This window comes from Cyphomyrmex costatus, unplaced genomic scaffold (assembly GCF_001594065.2).
Source record: "Cyphomyrmex costatus isolate MS0001 unplaced genomic scaffold, Ccosl1.0 scaffold18, whole genome shotgun sequence".
In the NCBI taxonomy this organism is placed as follows: Eukaryota; Metazoa; Arthropoda; class Insecta; order Hymenoptera; family Formicidae; genus Cyphomyrmex; species Cyphomyrmex costatus.
Window position 1 is genome coordinate 642,633 of NW_017275824.1, and position 25,176 is coordinate 667,808.

Consider the following 25,176-nt stretch of genomic DNA (forward strand, 5'->3'; position numbering starts at 1 on the left):
GATAAAGGGAGGACCAACGACCAGTATTTGTTGCGGTACACACAGATTCGTGTCCTGGACGCTCGTATTCTCGATCATATCTCACCCGTACAATGGTCGTGCCAGGCAGTCCCTACTAATTAACAGTCGCTATTAGCCGACCTGGTCAATTATACCTGAATTATTCTGGCGATGATGTCGCGCCGATGATGGCTGTGCCCGACCACTGATCACGGTACGTACGGACGTACAGCATGACAAATCGCCACGTCCCAACGTTTGTCGTATGATGTCTCCAAGCGTAGAGGCAGCCAGAGCGGCAGTTAACGGATGGACGAACGTGCGTCCTCGATTTTGCATCGCGTGGCGTGTTGATTTTGGCACGGGGCGTACCGAAGCGGCGAGTTAATAATGATGGCGCGGTTTAGTAGCGAAGTAGATTTGCCTCGTGTATTATCATAATGATCAGCGAACGGAATATGATATACAGACGAGAAATCCGAATCGGACGTGACGGACCAGAGAGAAACGTTAAGTTTCTTCATTTATGAATTTTGTTAAACTATACGAGTCTCATTAAACGAGCAGTATTATGAATAAAATACCCTACCTATAGAGATATACGCGAATAAGTTATGAATAATTGAGCTAAATAATAGAAAAGGTATAGTGAAATGTGTTTACATAAAATGTATTAAAAAATTATAAATAATTAAAAAATTAATTAATTATGTCGGCTAAATCCAATCATATCAAAACCAAGAGAGAGGACTTCGGTATAATATTTCAATAAAACACTTATTTTTGAAATTACTATAAATGTTAAAATGGCATACAATGTTAAAATACTCGGAATTACATATGGATATAATATTAAAGTCAAAATTTTAGTGACTTTTTCAAATATGAATACTTTTAAAGAAATTTTAATAATTAATATTGTATTAACAGTAATATACATAAAAGTTTAATGTAAAATTCATATACAGTCACATATTATCGTATAAAATTATTTTATCACACAAAATATACATATTTAAATTAGATCGAAATTAGACAGAGTGACACGAGGATTTTTCCATTCAACTGATCATTGATAAAACATATAAAATCCGAAATCTATTTAATTCATTTTAAATATAAATTGTATTCATATTAAAAGAGCTATTTTATTGGAAGAGCTATTGGCTTTTACTTACGCACATATTCACTTTTATCGTATATATATTTTATATATGTAATTTTATATATGTAATAAAGAAAGAAATTTTTCTCTAGGGAATGATAGATAACGGTAAAAAAATCTGATAAATATGATTAAAGATTAATCCATGTGATGAGCTACTCGAAAGGGAAGCGAAAGATATTTATCTTACTACGGTCTCCCCTCCTCGTAACTTTGACCTCTCGAGATATCAACTCGTTGGCGCACGTTATCAGCGAAACGATACAAGCTTGTGAAGACTGAGAGATATAAGAGTGAAAGTACCTTCGGGATTCTCTTCTGAAGTCTCAAAGAGTTTGGCTCGAACAGGTTGATGTATCCTGTCTTTGATTTGATAATTCTTTATGAAGTATTTTTTTCATGAATTTTATCGAGATAAGAATGTTTGACTATATTATAAAAAAAATAATATTATTGGAAAATTATAGAATAAAAACATTAAAATATTCAAATACACTTTCGTACAATATAATATAGTATTGCGTAGATTGTAATGGTTGTATTATCATAATTTTGCATTTCTATCTCATACGTATAATAACAATTAGTACAATTTGAAATTTATAGCAAACCGCTCTCTCGCTTAAATTTCTCTCTCTCTCTCTCTCTGTTGGCTTACATTATTAATAATAAGCTAAACCATCCGCGTTGCATAATATGTTGAGGGGTAATGAATTATATAATTTTCTCCTCTCCTTTAACGAATATATTCAATATCTGCCAACGCGATATCTAAAACGACCAGCATGTTGCAGTAATAAAACGCGGTACTTTAAAGGAAAGCATGGTGCGCTATTACGACCTAGCTGTTCGTTTACACGTACGCGACGCGAGTGATGTCTAACGTAAGCTCGAGATGCAGCTGCAAGAAGGCAAGTGCTAGAGAGATGGATAGGAGAAAATGGATGAGAAAAGATATGGATATATTGCAAAAGAGACGACAGGTGTATATTACCAATACCATAGAAGCTATGCGGCAGGCGTCAGCATAGGCTTTTCCGCACGCCTGTATTATCCTTTGTGCTCAAAAGGAATCCCGTGACTGAAAGCCCTAAATATCAGGTCGCACAAATTGCATTCAGTGTTCAATGGGATTTAGTGCGACGCGCATCGAGTATTCAACAGTGCTGAGAGTGAGTGAGTGAGAAAGAAAAATATATAGATAGATAGATAAAGAAAAAGTATGACTTCTCTCTTTCTCTCACGGGTAATACGAGAAATATATCTATGCATTCCACGTTGCTCGATGCAGTTTGTTGGATACTAGTAGAATTTTGTTTCGTGCCTGGGGTCGCATCAAGAATCTTGATTCCGCTAAGGTATTCTGCGGTTTTCAGCAGATATATAGTATGTAAACAGAACTTAGCGACTTGAAACAGCAGAAAGAGCTACATAAAATTTACGTGTACTCTAGAAAAATAAAATTTTAAAGAATTTCTTCTCTTGTAAGAAAGGAATATTGTAATATTTGTTTTATTTTATTTTTATGATAAAAATATCTCGCGATCGGTGAATATTACTATTTAAGGTACAAATGTGTAGGTACCGAGTATTTTTCCCCTTATAAATAAAAGAAATATAAAAGGATTTAGTTTCATTAATTTGTTTGATTTATAACAGCGTGTAGAATAGATTTATAACAGTATAATAATGGATAAACTTCTAAAAAAAAAAAAAACAAAAAACGTTAATATTTGTATCTCGTTACAGTCCTAAAAGATATAAACTACAGGCCATCATGCGTCAGAATGTCGTGAGATAAAATACAAGCGATTTAACAAATTATTTTCAAAAAATAATGAGTATATTTAAATATTATCTCAACATGTTGTGTTAACACAGTAAGTTATCAGCCAAAAGTAGTTTACATGTATAAATTCATCCTAGAGCTGAATTCTAATCAAATTTTCATGGTGAATTCGAATGCAGACAACGTCATTGGGTGGAATTTCGAAGCTTCGCTTTACTATCATTGAATCATTCGATCCCCGTCAATCGCATATTAAATCAGTGTCCATCACTTTGGTGCATTTAGCGCGCGCAGCCGTTAATAGTCAGACAATCTCTTGGTACGTGAACGGAACAATAAGTACGTCATGTCAACACATACCACAATTTCACACTATTTATTAATATGAAATTATTTAATATCGATCAATGCAACAATAACAAATTTTTAGAAATTCTTTTCTGTAAAATAATAACAATAACAGTACAAAAAAAAAAAAATTATAAAAACATTTATATGATTTGTTAAATAAATATATATCATAAAGAAAGCAAAAGAGAAAAATAGAGTTGCACAAAATTGTAGAAAAATAAATAAGAAATACGAAAACATTTTTAACGTATTAATTTTTTCTCCATTATTTTCTCCGTTACAAGATTATTTCGTGCGGATAACTGATGCGTGAAACATCTTCCTTCCATAACTATAACGTATATCTACAGACGCGGTGTGCAGCGTTGAGACACGGAGTTATGAAATATTTCGACCGGTAACGATTAATCGCAGCTTCACGTCGCTCGTGCAGAAATAACCGTCTTATAACCACAAAATAATTTATCGTGCTTATTCATTACTTGTTAATTTATTTTGCGTTGCAGAGAAGACACATCCCGTTATGTGCAAACTTCTATTATATTGTTATATTTATATCAACGAGTTATAATTTCCTTAATGAAAAGAAATAGTATTTTATTTTTATAAATGCCAAATGGTAATAAATTGAAGAATTTTTCGCCTCTCTCTCTCTCTCTCTCTCTCTCTTTGATTTTGTTTTTTCCTCTACTAATTTTTCAAAAGTTTATAAATTATATTGAAATTTTTAAATATGATGTTAATTCTATGAAAGTATTTAGCTAACTTTATACAGAATTTAAGAATATTAATATTAATATACATGCATATAAACAACAAATTAAATTATAAAACTGGCAATTAATATTTCTTTTAGAGAGAGAGAGAGAGAGAGAGAGAGAGAGAACAAAGGGAGAAAGTTTAAAGATTTATTTAAAAAATTATTTTTAATTAAATTTAACTATTGCTGCGTTAAATTCTTTAATCAATATCTGTTATATGCATATATAACATTATTATTATATTCAGTTGTAAGTGTTGCGTAGCAAATTATACAACAACGTAATAGTTTAATCCCATACCTGATACAATCAATCATCTATCAGAGCAACGATATATTAAGTAAACATATAGTCTATGGCATAGTTATCAGTACATAGATGAGCGCGCGCGCGTAATACATGTTATATATAAAATGTTCCACAATTAATAAATTCTTGTTTAATATAATACTCTTTTAATTTTTATTACTATCCATTAAAAAACAATTTTGAAGGTTACCTTTATAAAAAGATATGATATTTTTGCATACTACTCTTTTATATTACCATATATATCTTACGAATATAATCCTATATATATATGTATATATGCATTGCATAAAAACTTTCTCTAACAATAAAAAAAGATAATTTATATATATATATATATATAACACAGCAACAACAATTAATTATTTTCCATTCTTCTTAACTCTTATAGAAACTGCAAATGACTCGGATTAAGACGCGCTCGACCTCTGTTTCTCTTTTTTTCCCTTTTTCTTTCATAAAAACAAAGAATTATGAGAAAAGTATTTTTTTGTGGTTTACAGCAGTTCTTACAATTAGTAACCTGTGCTTCAAAATTTCTATACGAGAAGTTTCTCTGCAAATATAAGCTTTCGTTGTTACAATTTGCGAATGAATTCTTACCAGAAAGAAGATTTCAATTAATCGAAAAAAAAATTAAATTTTTTTTTCCTTTTTTTTCAATAACTTATGCTTATTATTAGTGTTAAAATTTTATACTAAATTCCAAATTATTTGATAATTTTATATTTTAATAGTTTTATCATTTTTCTTAATGTGTATGTGTTCATGTTCGTGTACGTGTGTGTGCATGTGTCTTGTCTCAAAACAATATAATTTTTCCGAGCGTGAAAGTATTTCGCGTAATTTATAACGTTCATTATATTCGTGATAGCGATTGTAGTAACCATAATATAAGCTCCTAATTTTCTCCATCTAAACTATCTGAAGTTGTTAAGTAGAACACAAGAGAGTATAATTATCAACTATAATTAAAATTACGCTCGCAACAGCCGTTACCGTAGATTTATATAATCGTGTATATATGTTTATCTGCATAGCAAAAAATATACATATGTGTACAAAGAAATAACAATGAAAATAAGAAAGAAAAAACCTAGTATTAGCGTATCGTAACAATATCGTGAAAATGTAAAAAAATACATTTACTTAAAAAAATCATGATTTATTTGTGCGTAAATAGAGCTGCCCCGGAATTGGCATGTAAACAAGTGCTTAACGAGGGCTTTTATTATCCGTGGATGACATAAAAGTTTCTTGCAGGTTGTAGCATTTATGCATTGCCTCCCAACTAGTTCCAGTGGTGACAGAACACACATTATATAAAATAAAATATAATTTTTATCATTTTTATCCGGTTGTTAATAAACATGGAACGAATAAGCGTCTCATGGTATTAAAAGGAAATTATAACGTTGGTATTTAATTTTTATTTTCACTTTCATTATGATTGCAATTTCGGCAATAAACATTTTCAAAAATGTAGCAATGATCTTAAGAAAAAAATAGAAAAAACTTTTTATTATTATATTCGTAAACCTTCCTCGATTATACATGACAAGTAAAATACGAAGTTTGTGTATCACGGAGTTAGATATTCCACCTGGAAATTACTGAACTTTGACTCGTGATGGTTTTCTTCCTTCCTACGATATTACGGTTTTGTATCATAATGAAATTGCTCCTAAAACATGGATTTCCGCTCTGCTGTGACGTTTACCATGGTCGATACTATTGTAATACGGGTCTACTATGCCGAGCTCAACAGCCACTGTTATTGTAATACCTTGTATGCTACGTCCTTCCCTAGACCCCTCACCTTCCTCTCTCTAGAGTATTAGACATCGCCTGGGTGGTCTTACACGTTCAAGTCTGATACCAGCGACATGCCGTGCGAAAGTAGATTATACTTACACACCCGAAGGAGCATACAAGTTTCGCAAACTTTAACCGACCGCGATTATAAATCGTCGTCCCTCTCTTCCGGCTGGCTAGGTTTCACGGAAAAAGAGCGGTTTTATCGAGTTTCGGGATTTTAATTATTTATCCTACGAAGACAATAAATCACTTTACGAAGCATTGATTTCTCCTCTTACCTGCTTATCTTTTGTTAAAGCATAAAACACAGGTAACATAATATTATGTAACTTGGAAATTTACAATGCACAAGTGAATACGCAAATTTCAAAAATTTAATAAATCATAATTATGAATTATCGTTCTTTTGGAATCAAAGCGCGAGCTTGAGAAAAGTGAGTATACCTGTGAGTTAGCTTTGCCTAAGTGAAACCTTCAAAAGAATACAATTTATAATCACGACGCGATATATCGGATAATGTTACGCTTCATTTAACGGTTATAAAATGGTTTTAAGAATCCCTTTATCGTCTTCGATACAGAAACGCTCTTCGAAAGTTTTCTTTTCAAACGATTTTCTCAACTAATTTGACGGATAATATGAATACATAGACTGTCATTGATAAATTCCATGAGTTTATTCATGACAAATTACAATTTTCAGATAATTTAAGATTACTTGTAAATCAAATTGATAGATATGAAATCCTCATTATTTATATCTTTTTGTTTTTAATCTATAATAATACTAATGATTCATTAACAAGAATAAGGAAACCGCAATAACTAACGGTCTACTAAGCCATCTACGGTCAAAGCTAGATCACTATGCTTATTATAATGTGTGAATTTTATATACCGCGTATGTAGTTCCCAATCACGTGCCGAAAATTTTTTCAGACTTACAACGCAACACTAAACAACTACCGCAGTAATATCACTTTTTAGTTAAATTGCTAAAGCACATCTAACAATTATTTGATGCTTCTATATAGCATCTTATTAGATCTTTAATAATATGTTGAAAGACATATATTAAAATTTAACAATGTAAATGTTAAAGTAATGATGAATCTAAAATCTGTGAAAAATAAGATTGCGAAGAATATACACGAGTTGGCGTTTCGTCCCGGTTTCCACTACTGGACTCATCAGTAAGACATTATAATAAGCATAGTGATCTAGCTTTGACCGTAGATGGCTTAGTAGACCGTTAGTTATTGCGGTTTCCTTATTCTTGTTAATTTATAATTGTACGGTCGTAATAAGGATTCTAATATTTGACTAATGATTCAATTTTATGGAATAGAACTTGAAATATCCATGTCCTACTTCCAATGATTTTAATATTTCATGGCTATTTAAATACTTGCAGCTCTAATTTGTAATTTTATGTAATAAAAAAATTATATTATGATAAACCTTATAATAATAAAATCAATTAAGACTCCTTATAATTCAAAAACAAATTGGAGAGAATAAAGGGCAATAGGAGTCGGACGCAGAAGAAATTAATTATCAATTACGACGTGGAGGAGTTCACCGTTGATTGAAAAATTGTATTGGTAAGTTATTATGTAAATTAATTTATTTCTCTGAAGAGGACTAAAAAGTTAGCCGAAACATGTAAGAGCGCTACTATCATATCTTAAAAAAGGCGTGTAGACGTTTTTTTGAAGCCTCTATTCGTTGAGGCAGTTAAAGCTAGTAATCCGAAAATGGTGAATTTTGGTAACAAGAAATTTTCGGGGACGCTCTTTTAAAAACATGATAAAAATTATGATAATTAAAAAAGACTTATCCAATATGGCGGACGGAAAAGATGCGAAAATCTTAAAGGTTTTCCGATTTCGGCGAAATTTGGATTAAGGGGGCTTACGCGGACGCTGATTTCGAATCTGTGATCGAAATTAGGAAATTCCAAATGGTTAATCCAAAATGGCGGACGAAAGTCTTGCGAAATACATAAAAATTTAAAAATTTCAACGAAATTAGGTAAATGGGGGTTACCGCGAACGCTGATTTTGATTCCGTGTTCCAAATTTTTAAATTCAATATGGCAGACGGAAATGTTGCGGATATCAATAAGATTTTCCGAATATGACGAATTTAATAAGACGCAAAGAAATGTAATTATAATTTAAAGCTTAATCGACTATGCTTTGGTGTAAATTTTGTAAGAGAAAATTATATGGATAAAATTATATGGTCGTTCAAAAAAAAAAAAGAATCGCGCGCGTAGCACTCTGTGAAGTTGGCACCCCTAAATGCGAATATTGGTAAAATCATTATTGCATTCGTTTGTCCACTTTTTGTCCACGTTTATCCACCCATTATTTTCGTCTGTCCACCCTATGTTTATTATATTTTTCGTAATAGAGTAAAATAACCACTTGGGGGTGTTACAATTTTTTTTGTGTATAACTTTTTTTTTGGAGGGTGGACAAACGTGGACAAACAGTGGACAAACGAATGTAATAATAATATTACCAATATTCGCATTTACAGATTCCAACTTTACAGAGCTGCTTTGTGAAGTTGGCACCTTAAATGCGAATATTGGTAATATCATTATTGCATTCGTTTGTCCACTGTTTGTCCATGTTTGTCCGCCCATTATTTTCGTCTGTCCACCCTATGTTTATTATATTTTTCGTAATAGTGTAAAATAACCACTTGGGGGTGTTACAATTTTTTTTGTGTGTAACTTTTTTTTTGGAGGGTGGACCAACGAAAATAATGGGTGGACAAACGTGGACAAACAGTGGACAAACGAATGCAATAATGATTTTACCAATATTCGTATTTCAGGTGCCAACTTCACAAAGCAGCTCTGTAAAGTTGGAATCTGTAAATGTGAATATTGGTAATGTTATTATTACATTTGTTTGTCCACTGTTTGTCCACGTTTGTCCACCCGTTACTTTCATTGGTCCACCCTCCAAAAAAAAGTTATACACAAAAAAATTGTAACACCCCCAAGTAAATATTTTACACTATTACGAAAAATATAATAAGCATAGGGTGGACAAACGAAAATAATGGGTGGACAAATGTGGACAAACAGTGGACAAACGAATGCAATAATGATTTTACCAATATTCGCATTTAGGGGTGCCAACTTCACAAAGCAGCTCTGTGAAGTTGGCACCCCTAAATGCGAATATTGGTAATATCATTATTACATTCGTTTGTCCACTGTTTGTCCACGTTTGTCCGCCCGTTATTTTCATTTGTCCACCCTCCAAAAAAAAGTTATACACAAAAAAAATTGTAACACCCCCAAGTGGTTATTTTACACTATTACGAAAAATATAATAAACATAAATTAGACTATGCAGATCATAATATGATCTGCATAGTATATTCAAACTGACATTATTTTCTCGTTCGCGATATCGTTATTGGCAGTGGCAGCCGTCTCTTTTTCTTTCTCTGTTGAAAGAAATCTGATTCGTGGTAAAAAAGGTACGTGTGTAAGAGCACGATTGCTGTCGGTATCGTTGCAGATTCCGCGGTTCGCTGTTTGACGAAAGGAACGTTCTAGGTAACGAGAGTTCACGCATCGTTGGGGCGGATCAAAAGATACCTTTAATGCAATTACATAGCGTTTGCGCGCACTGTCATAATATTTACGAATCCTTTCTGCTATTCCGTTCAGTTTCGGTTTTTGGTGAGGCACGAGAACGTCGTTGTCATCGTGAGGAGAGATTGGAAGGGGATTCACGATGTAAGAAACGACGGCGAAGTCATTCGACGCGACTCGACATGCTGAGACCGACAAGAAACCCAACGATCTTGCAAAGACAGAATTCGTGGGAATCCGAGCGTATAGCTGTGTCGTCAATAGGGGAAACCACCCGTTGCTCTCTCGTGCTTTAGCGCTCTTGTGCCAAATTAGCTTTCAGACCGAGCAATTAACATCACGCCAGGCACGATGTCTGACAGACGAGAGGAACTGAGATTTATCGAGCGACAATCTATTTCACGAATCTCTTTCTGACATGCGCAACGTGACGAGATTGTTCTGCGGTGTGTCATTGAAATTATTTCTTCGTGTAAATCGAGATATTTCAACTTGTCTCAGAGTGAAACAATAATTTCAACATTATTGTGCTAACGACAGATTCGTTTGTCGTAATTATACTTTATATTTTCGAAAAAAAGAAGTAAAAATTTCATTTTGTTAGATAAACAATGGTTGGTCTAAAATTTGTAGACAAGAATTTAACAATGGCATAACTTTGCTAGTGTACATGACAGAGATATAATTGAAAATCGTGAAACTGAGCGCGATGAATAAGCGAATGGCTAATTCGAAAGGGTAAGAACCCCTTTGTCGTCATCCATGCGCGGTATTTGTTTATCGTGTTTTGCTTCCGTCTGGCTTGGGTCTGTTTTCACCCTGATATGAGCAAGCATAGTCGAGGGTTGCAAGTTTGTATAAGGTATATACGTTCGCCAGCCTCAAAGCGCCACCCTCGATAACGAATTGAAACATTAACAGAAGTTTTTATCTAATGTATAGCTGTTTTCTGTTTAATTATAAATTGAAAATTTTCGAAATTGTACTGTGAATTATTTATGAATATGTATGTACGTATGAACACTTGAAACGTATTTGCACGATCCAGAGAAATCCGCTTACGTCATATTATATAAATAACGAAAACTCGTGTATTTACATTGTTTCGATAATGCAGATAGAAAATATTTATTACAATAATATATTAAGGCGTAATAATGCGATATATAATTTTATTTTGAATATTACAACTTATCGATTTTAATCAAGTGGATGTTTAACGACGGATTTGATAAATCATATTGCTGTAGAATGATTGGATTATGTTTATATTGCAGATATTTGAATGGACGAATACTATTACGATTACTTCAGTATCAAATACTCAAATAATCGAGCGAGGAAAGATGACACTATCATGTTTGTATATAGAACTTAGTCACAGATATAAAATCACTTGTTCGTTTTATAAATAAGGCCCGTTGTGTCTTAATGATTTAAGTTATAATAAACCGGAAAGAGAACGTAGCGGATGTACGCGCGTAATACTCGCCTTTCTTCGCGACTACTCAAGAGAAGACTCGAATTTCGAACGCAGTCGCACGTTTGACGATGTTTGAATTTAAGTTTAATGTAGAATTCGCTAAGAGAGAGCAAGCGCCGGTCATTCAGGCGGCTGCGAGCCATTGAAAATCAGTCACCTCATTCAAGCGAGAGCATCGTGACGAAACTCGAGGAAAATCAATAGAGCAGGGCACCGACAAAATACAACGCCGACCGCGCGTTGCAGTCCGTGTGGCGGTGTCGTGTGCGCGATATAGATGAGAACATAAATAAAAATGACTTTCGATGCACGTACCTCCATGCTAGTAGTTTGGAGATATCGCGCAATTTTTTAATAAGCGTAAGCACCGTGCGAAAGAGAGCACGTACTCGTGGGAATTTATCATGGTTCAGCATGAAAATTAAAATATATAGGTTTGCGAGACCAATCATATCGCTCTAACGATTCACGTATCGTAAATCTCGTGAGGAAGAAAATCAATCGCGTCTCTGCTATTTTTCTCTATTATAGTGAAGGCTAATAGACAAACAACTAATAGTTAAACAACAAAATCGGAAAAAATAAATCTAGGGGAGGTGAAAAAAGAGGACGATTTTTATAGTATTTAAATTTATAAGATAGACTAAAAAATAATTAAGAAAATTTTAGATCTGGACTCAGTTAAAATCTAAATATAGTACACACAGAACATCCTGTGTATACCGCAAATTAGGGATCCTGTACATTACCGCAAATTATACAGCAACTACCCTTGTCACATACCTTGCCAAAGAGCAACGTCGCACAAAGGTATTGTACGCATGCATTGGCATAGTGTTATACTACCTCTAACAAGCGGAAATAATTATTGATGGATAATTCGTGTGCGAAATAAAAAAAATCGAATAATCAAGAGTTTAATTTCTATCACTTAATCCGTGTGTCCGCGACGATTTGATCCGAACACCGAGCTGCTTTTAAGCCGATTTCCGGACAAATCTCTTTAATTAAAAGTCTCATTAATAATTGGAAACGTTAATTGAAAGTCCTATTAGCATGATATAAGTGTCGAGTAGCACCAAATCGATTGGTAGGCAAATAAACTTTTCCACCGTACGATTTCTAAATTAATTACTGAACGTAATAGATACCTACGTCTATGTATTTTCATTACGTGGCACTTCATACAACGTTTAAATAAAGACTGTTATTATTTCTTTTTATATATTAAATTGTCACTTTTAAAACCATTTAGAGGTTTGCGAGCATTGCAAATTTGCCATGTCTACTTTAATATTAAATTTAAGCTAAAGGGTTTAATTCAGGATCTATGTAAATTAATTATACACTTAAGAACTAAAGATTGGATGGATGTAGCATTGAACACCAACCAATCATTTTCATCAAAAGCAGTTAAAAAATTGTTTCTTTTTTTTATAATAAAAAAACAGTAAGAGATTACATAAATGTGTAATCTCTCTCTCTCTCTTTCTCTCGCTCCGTAGAAAATGGTAAAAACATAAGAATAAGGTAATATTTCTATTAAAGTTCAACGAGAAATAATTCATGCCTTGTATAAGGAAGTTGACGGTGTAAATGCGCTTTCGTTGGAATTTCCGCGGAGTGACCCATTGTATCAGGAACTATTTTAAAGACGACCGTGCAACAAACTCTTGAGTTTGCCTTCTAGGAAATCACAGGGAGTATTCGAGATCGTAATTTATAGCGCGGAACGCAATCGCTTTATTTCGGCTTGACTAAATTTGCCGCTTCCAACTCGCCTCGTCCGCCAGTTATGTTTACGCGCGGCGGAACTTACAAAACTTAACTGAATTAACTAGTTAACAAGTAGATTATGCACACGACATTTAGCTGCCAACTTCGTTGAGCTCGACAGACTTACAGTTTTCCGTATCAAAGTACGAAGTAACCCGTGGAATTTGCCGTAAATTAGAAGCAAAACTACGTCCTGTTATGCCCGTCTAAAGAGCATAGGGATGTCTGATTAATTTTGCATTAACCTCTGCCGTTAGTATGTTCTAATTGAATTCATGGCGAAACAAGCTATATGTATTCCGCGTACGATATGTCCTGTACGTTTTAATTCTGAGGCATGCACGTTGATGTATTCTTCTATCCCGGAGAAGATTACCGGCATTATTTCATTTCATCTCGTTTCTCTTTAAAAAGATAGAAAAATTGTACTACTTCTAGAAGAGACTGGCCTTGTTTGAGAAACAATATTCCTGAATTAAAATATTTATTAAATAAAAAATATTGCGGAAACATATGAAATTCCTAACTATTGAACGAGAGATATTTTCATCTCGCGCGGTAACCAATACGTATGTACTCTGCACACGTATATGTGATTGCAGAGAATATAATTTATTTTACGATTTTATTTAATTATTACCATAGCCGTACTATGTTTTGTAATACAGGCAGTAGTATAAATCACCAACAATTTCACAATTGCTAACACGCGACGAATTATTATTATACGCGCGGCGATGCCCGTGAAAAAGCCATCCCTTTATAATACATTGGCTTTACATATTTTTCATGAAAAATCGAGAATAATTTTCTGGAAATATTCGTAAAAGGAAATTCCTGATCCTGCGGTGCGCTGTACATAAACAATTATCACAAAGGAAAGAGCTTTAATTAAATGCAGTTCCAAATTGATTATTCCTTCATTATTGTTATATTTCCTATTCTATTTAACATATTGACTTAATAAAGGTTGTATAGCGGATCTCGTATAAATAACATCGATAAATATCATTTAAATTTTTAATCATTACACAATTTTTAATCACGACTGAAGAAATTCATATCAAATTTTCTCAGGAATATAATCCTTGATATACACAAATTACTTTGAAACTTTTTCAATGCATGCGAGCGTATATTCAATGCGTAATAAATTTACATCATATACAATTGAAATAATCTATAATCCGACCGTTTTGTTTCCTATAATGAGAAATCATTTGCTATACAGTATAGAATGAAATAGGAATTGCGTTTACCATCGAAACAATGCTTTGGATAAACAATAAATGTTTCGATTTTGTGTTTCATTCACAAACCAACGCTATAGTCGTTATTACTCATTAGCGTGACGCATAAAAGCGCGGGTTTGTTCGTTATCGACGCATAGAGGTAATTTTCGCGATAAATATATCTAACTTGAAATTTTTGCATTTACCGAACGTTAATACAACCGCATCAAAAATCGGACGGGCTTGCGACCAAATACCCCTGTTTATACAGCGAACCGCAAAACATGTCAATTATTCCCGATTGTATTCTCCAACTTCAAAGAGACCTGATTACCGTTCCATAAAATCATGTCACATCAATTGCTACATTTATTCTCTTGGCCATTTCAATATATTTTATTAATTTTTGGATTTTTTTAGCTCACGAGAACCATTGAAAAAGAGGAAAAGATATAAATGAATAATAACAAAAATCTCAATATTAGTTAATTCTCGATTAAATTAATTTAATAATGTACCAATCACAGGATTTTATAATCGTATAAATAATCTCATGTGTACATTGCATCGATTGGTTTTTTTAATGCACGGTACATAGATTAAAACATAAAATTTGCATTGCGTCGTGAAACATTTTATATACGATTCTCGTGTTTCAGTTATTTCATCTAATATGAAATTACGTGTGAATTAGATATCGTTTTCAGCGTGGAGTGGAGTCATCTGCGTGGAGAGAGAAAAAAATATCAAATCACGCAGTGTGTCGACGCGCGTGTACGCGAATCGATTTGAAAAGAGCAGCCCAACGGCAATTTTCCGGGCGTCCCGGGCGAAAAAACCGCCGCGTGCGCGTCACAAAGCGTAAAATGTATAGAGCGTGCTGTCATAGAACACTGACACGGCGCTGACGAAATAAGCGGACAGGTGCGGACGACTGGCCGATAACCCGATGACCCGGATACCTTGGATGATATCGATTAACCGTCGAATGTTCGTGCAGCCGCGACCATCAAACGCGTCGGCACCTCTCGTGTGTGTCACCCCCTTTTCCCTCTAACCCGCTATTTTCTGATCGTCGAACTCTGTAATACTCCGATCTCTTGTATCTTTTGTACTTACCCGACCTCGCCTGTCGTCTCCTTGCTCAACCGCCCGCCCGTCCGTCCATCCATCCCTCGATACATCCCTTCTCGTCTCTGCCGCGCAACGAAATTGGATTTATGGCTTTATTTTCCTCCTTTGCGGACGACGTCTATCAGCAGATTGCTCGCTGAAAGCGCTGCTTCGTATTACGACGACATAATAATGGACGTCCCGTGCGACCTTCCGCGCTGCAAACGTAGCGTAATCGAAAAATCCTAAACACAAACACGATAACAGACGCTTTGTTATTTCTCTCTTTTTTTTTGCTACATTCGTTTTGTTGAAACGATCCTTCCGAAATTTGAACGCTATATTACGTTCTCGATTCTCATGTAATTACAATCTAAATCCAAAGCTTTAGATTCGCTAAAGTCTGTTGGTTAAAAGATGAGCTCTCGCTTTCTACGAGTATTATATGTTAACGAAATGTAATTTCTGGAAATCTTCATTTATCACGAAAGCACGAGATCTATTAATGTATTTCGATATTTCAGGATCGTTTCAGATCTTGGCAAGAATAAATACGTATATATAATACATAAAACGCACTGAAATGTTAAAATCGATTCCTATATTTAACTCTAGCTACATATATATATATACTACTTTTTTTATATCCTTGATATACACTCGGGTCTCTGAAACCATATCTATTATATTTATTATAATAACTTCCGTAAAAATGGACATTTCAATCAATTTTTTTTTCAATCAATGGAGAATTAATTACGAAACAAGCCCATAATGTTCGTGCATCACATAAAAGTTGATATAATTAAGAAGCTTTAAGATATGTGGATTTAAAGAAAAAAAAAAATTCAGAGATGCGAAAAAAATCTCGATTTAGCAAATTGCAGTATGAGCTTCCTAGGACCTTAGTATATATAGGATATTAAGTACAATCTTGACGCACAGAGTAGCATCAGCATCTTAGAACATTACTTAAAACGGTCTTAAAATAAGAGAACTATAAATATCAGTCTAAATTAACTATTATTTTAGCGCCATTCTAAAACATTGAGCGCAGAAATGCGTTGTCCGGCCATTTTGCGATACTTCAACTTTCAACTCTGCGTCATATATTCTTTACACATTTTTGTACATTCCTATATATATTTCTGTTTTCTTCTCGGTTTTCTTGTATCAATATGTTATGCTTATAATATTTTTCATTAGTAGAACTGATGCGCACTGAGTCCGCTCTATGTGTGTGTTTCATTAGGGATTTCAGACATTTTAATGCGCATGAAAATCGTGCGCGTTGTTTCATTGATAAATTTAGTATTGAATTTTCACACTTTCGTGCAAAAATCTGACATGAGCTCCGAGAGACGGTGTCGGTTACGTGCAAAACATGATAGCGCAAAACAGAGACATTTTGAATGAACAAATGTTTGAATTGATTCTAGATTTGCTTTCATCCAGCAGTGATCAAGATGAATAATTTTCTTTCAAATCTAAATCGAAACATTCCTAAAATGAAAAACTTTTTGCAGATAGTACATCAATATTCCGATCACGGACGTAAAAGTTTTCAGTTTAGATTACATTATGCTATGAAAAGACATGTATATATAAAAGTAATTTTTATTTTTGTTGTAGTTCAAATTCCATTTTCGAGTTTCGAGGGCAATGTAACTTTACAATTCATTTTTGTAAGCATTCGCTACAAATAAAATACGTCGACGTTTTGACAAATAAAAATAGCACACCACTATGCGCACTCATTAAGTTACAAGTATGGTGTAACTTGCACTGTTGGTAAACTCGAGCAGTACCGTTTTAACTCCACGAGTTTATAGTGCGCACTAAATGCATTCCAATGAAAAACGCTATTGTACAATTACTTATAGTGGCGAGATAATGTATTAATAAACAATAAAACAAATAATTTACCTATCGCTCTTCGCCGCGCTCAACTGCAAGCCGCTGCTTCGGTCTGAACTGAGACGTAAAGAGCCGAGCGCGGGCGATCGACCGATCACGTGACCGAATGAAGTTGGTGTCTGCTGGATTCGCGCGCTTTCCTCTTTCGGCTTACCTGTTGCGTTCCGTGAGATGGAGCATGGGCGCGCGCGTGTGATTGTTTCTTGAATTGTTTTCTTGGAGAAGTTCAAAAGTCAGTGATAGTTTAACACTTTTCGGTTTGTATTTTTCCGAGTGTATGTGTGTCTCGTTGCGAGAAGTGCAGAGTGCTTACTCAAGGCGCGCGTACCCTATCCCGCGTTGCGACATAACCTACAATCAATTTGATGTGCCACCGTCACCGGTGTTGGATATTTCGCAGAGTAAGTAAAAAAGAGCTATCGTCATTAAATTGAGTATTTGGATTAAAAGCCGTATTATTAATTTTGGGGAAAAAAGTCTTGGCTTGTCAGTGCTTTTTATTAAATGATATTCTTAAAACAGTCGTATATTTAAAAATGATTTAATAGCAATTTTTAATTTTCCATAGATCAGATTTCAAGAATGTTAATTTAAATACTTTTTTAAATATTTACTGGATATAATTATTTTAAATAAAAAGGGAGTAGATAAGTGAAATTAAAAAAATGTGCATTGTTATTCAATAGTATTACTATAATCATATATATATATATAAATCACTCAATATGACTTACAATATTCACTTGTTTGAGTGCGAAAGTTAAATATTACATACTGACGTTTTTGCAGTTTAAATTGTTCAAGCATGGCAATGCGGGATTATCTTTCTGCTGAACTTACTGCCACTTGTGCTGTAATTGGATATTATGATGGAATTACTTACCACTTAGACAAGAATTGTTTAGGTAAAGATTTACTTTAATTTTATTATGATATGACGTACTAAAGTGAGATAAAATAATATTTGATTGTATATCAATTACTTAATAGAAGTTATAAAGGATCTCATTAGATATCTTAAAAGAGATGATGATACACATACCATAAGGCGCTTTCTTGGACAGACAAGATTACTTCAGACAGATCTTGTAAAGATCCTTATACATCACGTTAAAAATATTGAACTTTGGGATGTCTTACTACGGTATGTGTTAATATACATACAAGTAGAGTTGAATATGTTGAGAATGTATGAAACATTATAATTCTTATACTTCATGTAAGAATAGAGCTAAATATAATTTATCTATTTCTTTTAAACAGATTACTTATTAATTTGACAAGCTCTGCGTTTGTAATTTACAATGAACAGATACCTACTGAAAAAATAATGTATAGTTTTTATCAACAAATTGTTACATATTTACAAGAATATAAGGCAGCGTTAACAGATGAGAATGTGTGGTTAGCAGTAGCTGGTCGTTTAGGGACTCTATTTAACATTGTAAGTGGAGAAATTTTATGTCCTTGTAACAGATCTTATCAGTTTTAAGATAAGTTTTATTTTATAGGATAGTAAAGAAAGAGGAGAAGAAAACGAATTAACAATTGAAAGAATTCTTGCTTTTATTAAAAATGTACTGCAAGTGTCACCTAATGACAATGAGAAAAGATCTGATAATGATGCCACTGTTCATGATGAGGTAAATTATGTTATCTTTTAAACGATTTTTTTATTTTTAAATAAACGTGTTATATCGAATATTGTTTTAAGACATACATAAATTTCTTTTATAGCTATTATTTGCATTTCATGCATCTGGCATAGTAGATATTATATTATTTATTGTCTGTAACAAGAATGAACAACAATATCAAATGCAGATTTTAGAGGTATATACAGCATAGTTATATTTATTTACTCTATTTTTATATTTTTTACAATTTATATTTTATTTCAACATAATTATATGAAAATATTGTTGTTAAGAACTTATCGTTTATTATTTGTGAACTTGTCACTCATAAATAATATTTTCATACTTTGCTAGATTATATCTTTAATGTTACGTGAGCAAAATGCAAGTCTGTTAGCTACATCTGAGTTGCAACGTAGCATCACTGAAAGAGAAAATGACGAGGCTGGCCTCGTAGCCTTGCGACAAAAAGAGCTACGTGAAAAAATAGACAAAGTAAAAAAATACGCTGGGTCGAGGTAAGTTTATACGCGCATATTATTACTTATTAATTAGAAAACTACTAAAATTTGATAAAATCATGCGAATAATTGAGCGTCCATAATTTATGCACACAGACAGTATATTGCGATTCTTTGTGTTAAAGGAAACACTTTTCCACTAGCAAAATTACAAACAGTCGTTTTTAAATGGTGCAATTTAAAACTAACAAATGAGCGCTTTAACAATAAATTACGTATCAATCAGAGGCGTCATACAGCTGGACACAGTTTTATTATTTCTTTTAAAGACTTTTATGACACTATGCATGATGTTTGGTATAGAGAATTGCGTTATGCACTTCATGTATGCGAATTCTGGAGTATACACACTATTCTATATACTATCTATATAACGTTAAAAACACAATTACATTTATTTTGTTTGTGTTATACAGCTATATAAATTAAAAATAACTGAAAAAGGAAGAGATAATATTGCGTAAATTAATTTTTTTAACAATTTAAAATAATTCTCGAAAAAATGATATAAATGTAGTTATTTGAAATAAATAGGATTTATACGACGCATATTTACTTAAAAATTCGTTTACTTGAAAAAGATACACTCAACATTAATGAAACTCGAATTAAAATGGCCTTTTTTAAATACATACTTTTAATTTGACTTTTATTTAATATGACAACGTCTTGTCGTAACAATATCTGTGAGTTTTCTTCTATTCATATGTTAGCTGTATTATCCGTACGTTTTTACCATGATACACGGGAGAATGCATTTAATGCGGGTAGCTACCACGTAATTACCACTTTAATGAGCGGCCACAGCTAAAAGCCTGTGATCGTAAAAATGGGATGACTAAAAGGCGCCGATTGCTACTTGACGGATGCCTTTGGGAGTTACCGCGGTGTGTTCACGATACGATATGCGTATAATGAATATGACCTAGTTTTTAAGGTAGGACCACCCGAAGCATGAATAGAAGCTTTTATCTACTTGTTGGAGAGAAGCGAGCCGTATTCTTGTAACGAGCGCGTTCCAGAAGCCCGTGGATGCGCGCATCCACGTCTTTGCGAAAGGCTTTTTACGAGTTGAAAGGGACTGGATGTGTGGTGAAAAGATCCCTCCGCCTTCCGCGTGTTCTCAATCGATCGATAGAAAGATAATTTGATCGGAAAACGATAAAGCAGCACCTAGCTGTGTCACGAACACAGATCTCTTTTTGATAGCAATAGTAAACATAGGAACAAAATTGGATAGCTGTTAGTGTACGTGTTCGCCGCATTTTTATTATTTTATTTATTTTCATTTATTGTGTTCTCATATCACATATTGTATATATATATATATATATGTATATATATAAATAGCTGTTAGTGTACGTGTTCGCCGCATTTTTATTATTTTATTTATTTTCATTTATTGTGTTCTCATATCACATATTGTATATATATATATATATGTATATATATATATTATTATTATTTGAAATTGTTTTCCTTAAAACCTATAGTGTTTTTATATAGCTAAATGTAAATTTAAAATTATTTTGAATTTTATTTGTGACGTTGCCGCCGATAAACTTTTCGAAAAGTTAGCTATTTGTTTAAAAATAGAGGAGAATGATGGACGTGAAGCTTCTCTTGTGAGAAAAAAAAGTAAAAGAAAGTGGATAGGGTTCACGTCTTCGTCATTTAGGAAACTATCTGTTGTTGACAGCTGCTTTCTATTCTATTGATTGAATCTTCGCTCATGGAATTATGGCTGAAATTGGATTTGAATGATCAATTTTCTTTTTAGTAGCAAGGGATCACATTATGCTCGCTTCTCGATTCGTGCATAGAGATGAAAAGGAAGGGAGACGCGAAAGCTAAACAAGAAATCTAATCTTTGCTTGAACCATACATATTGTTCTTCCAACATTATATACCGTATTCTACTATTCTATGACACGTTACGTTTACATTTGAAAAGTTCAAGAATATATTTTGCTTTATGAATAATTTAAATTTCTGGCATATTATGTTTTTATTTGATTAATTAGACACTCACGATTTGGCGGTACTTACGTCGTGCAAAATATGAAAGCTGTCGGAGAAAATCAAATGATATGCCATAAACCGTATCAAAAGATTGAAGCATTGGAATTTGGTCATGATAAGGTAAATTTTACAAGTTGAGATTACTAATTTATAATCTTTCCCTATCTTTCTACCGTTTCCGACGATGTTGAGATAGGGTCTATATTCTTAAAAAAATATTACATACAAAAATATTAAAAAAATATTATAGTATAACATACGTTACGTATCATATATTATAGATTTTCATAGTATTTTTGTATGTGATATTTTTTGAGAATGTAACCCCTTATTGTATTATATTCGAGTTTTATTCGAACAAAATTATCGAGTATGAATAGAAGGCACGTGTCTTTTGCAACAGAAAAGAGTGAAGCGACGCAGAAATAAAATGAGCCTGCAAGACGCCAAGGAAGAGCGCACGTCTGTCCTCAGCGTACGACTCTTTCTGAAAGAATTTTGTGTAGAATTTCTAAGCGGGGCTTACAACCCTGTGATGAAATTTACTCGATCTTGTTTCATGAATGACCCTCACGGCCAAGTGGAGGAAACGGCTGTCTATCTGTGGGCCTTACGTTTCTTCATGGAGTTCAATCGACATTACAAGTTTCAAGTGAAATATGTAAGGTAAATCTTCGCGCTTCAAGTTTCTCATAGCGTAGTCTACATTGTCGCATACCTCGGCTAAAGAGGCACAAAGCGAGACAGTTTACGAACTCGTTTTACGCATCGTCGCTTTCTTTCGGATCTTGTCTAGAGAGAAAATTCTCCAGCGTCCGCGCGAACATGAACCATCTAACTTTATGTCATAAAATAATTTTTACGACGGTTTCGAATATATGGAATTAAATATCACAGAATCTCCAGTATATAATGTTTTTGAAATAATAAACAATTATTTTTGTATATAAAAGATTTATTAAATTTTATTTATAAAGCTAGGTCTGCTCTGATCCCGTACATATAATATATTTACACATTTCTTGATTAAACAATGCATGTATGTTATATAGTTTATATTTTGTTTACAATTCGTTATCCGCGATATACGCCAATGCAGATAATTCTTTATTTCTGTTGAATCAAATTTTATTGACAGATTGATTCACTGATATCGATTTTATGATGACAATAGAAAATAGAAAAATAAAAATAGAATGAAAATAAAAAAAAAATGTTATTTTTATTTTGTACATTCTTTGTACGTATTTAAAAGTTGAATATTTTATTATTAATCATAAGTTAAAATGCATTATTTTCTTTTATTATTTAGTGAAACTATATCTACAGAAGTGTTTTATTTAGTGCAACGACAAATGGAGCAATATTATGAGATGATAATAGTTGATAAAAAGAAAATACCACTTTGGTCTCGTAGATTACATTTGGCATTAAAGGCATATCAGGTAAGAATTGTATGATTATTAGTATTATGTATGTGTTTAGAAAAGCAAAAGAAAATACATTTTACGTTTTAGGAACTTCTTAACACTCTTATGGCTATGGATAAGAATAGAGATGATGGTGTTAGAGAATCTAGCAAGATAATTAAAAGCAATATCTTTTATGTCCCGGAATATCGGGAAACGATACTCTCACAGCTTTTGTGCTTCGATGAAGTTAAAATGTCACGGTAAGTGAATAGAACTTTATATTATCATTATTATAATATTACTGCAAAAATAGATTGTGAATGCTGAATAAATAAATTGTGCGATCTTATCATCTTGATTAAGCTCATAGTTGCACTTTTTATTGTTTTGACTGATAATTGTTATTCATTCCCCTTTTAATTTGTTAGAATAAGTCGCTAATCCTTCACGAATACCTGGCGGAATTTCTTGCGAATTTTTAGCAGACTGTAGCAATGTAATGCAAGTATCACAAAAAGTAATGCGACGCGTCATCCTACGCTGAACAATGCATGTCTCTACCGGGCAAATTCGCGTCATGGAGAGAGGAGAGAAAGAGAGAGAGAGAGAGAAGAGAAAGGAGGAAGAGAAAGGAGAGGGGGGGGGGAAGAACTCTTTACCGAAAGTTTTATCTACCGCAGACAGATTGATTCACTTTCGGATCAATCGGTTCGACCAGCCAGGAAGCCACTCTAGCTCTCTCTGATGCCGTTCCTTTTCGACTATTTCTCTTCTTCGGCGGCTGGTCTCGGTAGCTCGCACCCACCCGGTTTCTTCCTCCCTTCTACGGTTCCTCGGCGGAATAAACAACTTTTATCGACCTTCCGGCCGGCGAAATGGGAAAAGGCGGTGGGCGTTCAACTTGCTACGAGTTTGACGGGTTTTGCGCGGATTTCCACGACGGAAATGTAAGGGCGGCGCGACGTACCGCAATGCCACGTTGCTACTACTTTGACGTTACAGGGACGCTGACGAAAACAGGACGACGGCTCCGTCAAACTTTAGCTTTGATGGCGGTAGCGCGCGTTGCCGGAACTAAATTGACAAATTAATGCGCGAGTAGCGGGATTGAATTAATTTCTTGTCACAAGAAAGGAAGGAAAGCGGTTTAAGTTTATCATCAGTTTAAAACAATGTAATTACATGAATATGCTTATCTTTTAGGCAATACTTAGTGGATCTTATAACGACTATTCATATATTTCTAAAAATGCTTGAACACTACTGTCAGAAAAGCCAGCGACATCTCATAGTTAAAGATACAAAATTAAAGAGAAAAAAGGCTAAAAAGGGAAAACGTAAGTGTTTTGACTGTTTAGAAGAATTTAGAAATAATATTAAATTCAATTTGATACGCATAAAATCGTTCAATTTCTTTTAATCAGAGTCTACTCAGGAGAATGTAACTACAGTTCCTACTTTGGAAGAACGTTGGGATATTATTGGTCTTGAATTATCTGCTGTTATGCGCGATGCTGTCATACCTGTAGTGGTGCCGTTTGACGCAACCTTAGACACACCTATCGACGACCAAAAGTACGTGTTAGCAGCTTATGACGATTAAATTGAATAACATTATCATTAATATTTGTTGAAATGATTGAAAGTATATATTTTTCTATGTTTTATAGTTTCTTTTTTATTCTGATTTGTAGAGCGGACGCTATGAAGAAAATCCAGAAATTAACGCGACAAAGGAACTTGGAACAGGCAATTGGTCTTCTACGTGCAGCAAGGTAAGGGATTTGTTTATTTTGAGAAGTGATTTCTAGAAAGTAGCTCGTTGTCATGAAACTCGAGCTGGAGCGATGGCAATGTTGTTCATTGTTGTTTATTTTGAGAATCAGTTTTGCACTTAAACCATGCAATGCGACGAGTGAGTCACGAAGTAACAATATCTGTGTTACTTTGTTTAATTGAAATGCGAGAAATTATTTCTTGCATTAAAATATTATGTATTATATTTCGCTTGCAAACGTAATTTACGTTCTAGGTGATTAATATGTAAATTTTTATAGAATTTTTTCGATTTTGTCACGATAAAAGATCTTTTTTATTTCTTGTGTCTCAATGTTTGCATCATTTACTTTTTAATTTACGCTACTTTTTAACAATAGTATCTCAACATAAAAAGTACTTCTGTTTTATTTTTTTATATCTTTGCGCTTATATTTTTATAATGGAATTTAACAGTTTTCAATTATAA

At 33.5% G+C, this 25,176-nt stretch overlaps 1 protein-coding gene across 1 annotated transcript in view; it reads left to right on the top strand.

The window, feature by feature from the left end:
- The first annotated feature begins 18,144 nt into the window (after positions 1-18,144).
- Positions 18,145-25,176, top strand: part of timeout (circadian regulator timeout) — a 100,430-nt gene continuing 93,398 nt past the window's right edge. The window contains exons 1-13 of the mRNA XM_018537556.1: positions 18,145-18,244; positions 18,330-18,483; positions 18,603-18,783; positions 18,851-18,982; positions 19,077-19,172; positions 19,331-19,494; positions 21,522-21,639; positions 21,923-22,185; positions 22,832-22,964; positions 23,037-23,191; positions 24,135-24,268; positions 24,356-24,506; positions 24,626-24,706. Of these exons, the coding sequence (XP_018393058.1) occupies positions 18,145-18,244; positions 18,330-18,483; positions 18,603-18,783; positions 18,851-18,982; positions 19,077-19,172; positions 19,331-19,494; positions 21,522-21,639; positions 21,923-22,185; positions 22,832-22,964; positions 23,037-23,191; positions 24,135-24,268; positions 24,356-24,506; positions 24,626-24,706 (1,862 nt within the window). The remainder of the gene's footprint in view (positions 18,245-18,329; positions 18,484-18,602; positions 18,784-18,850; positions 18,983-19,076; positions 19,173-19,330; positions 19,495-21,521; positions 21,640-21,922; positions 22,186-22,831; positions 22,965-23,036; positions 23,192-24,134; positions 24,269-24,355; positions 24,507-24,625; positions 24,707-25,176) is intronic.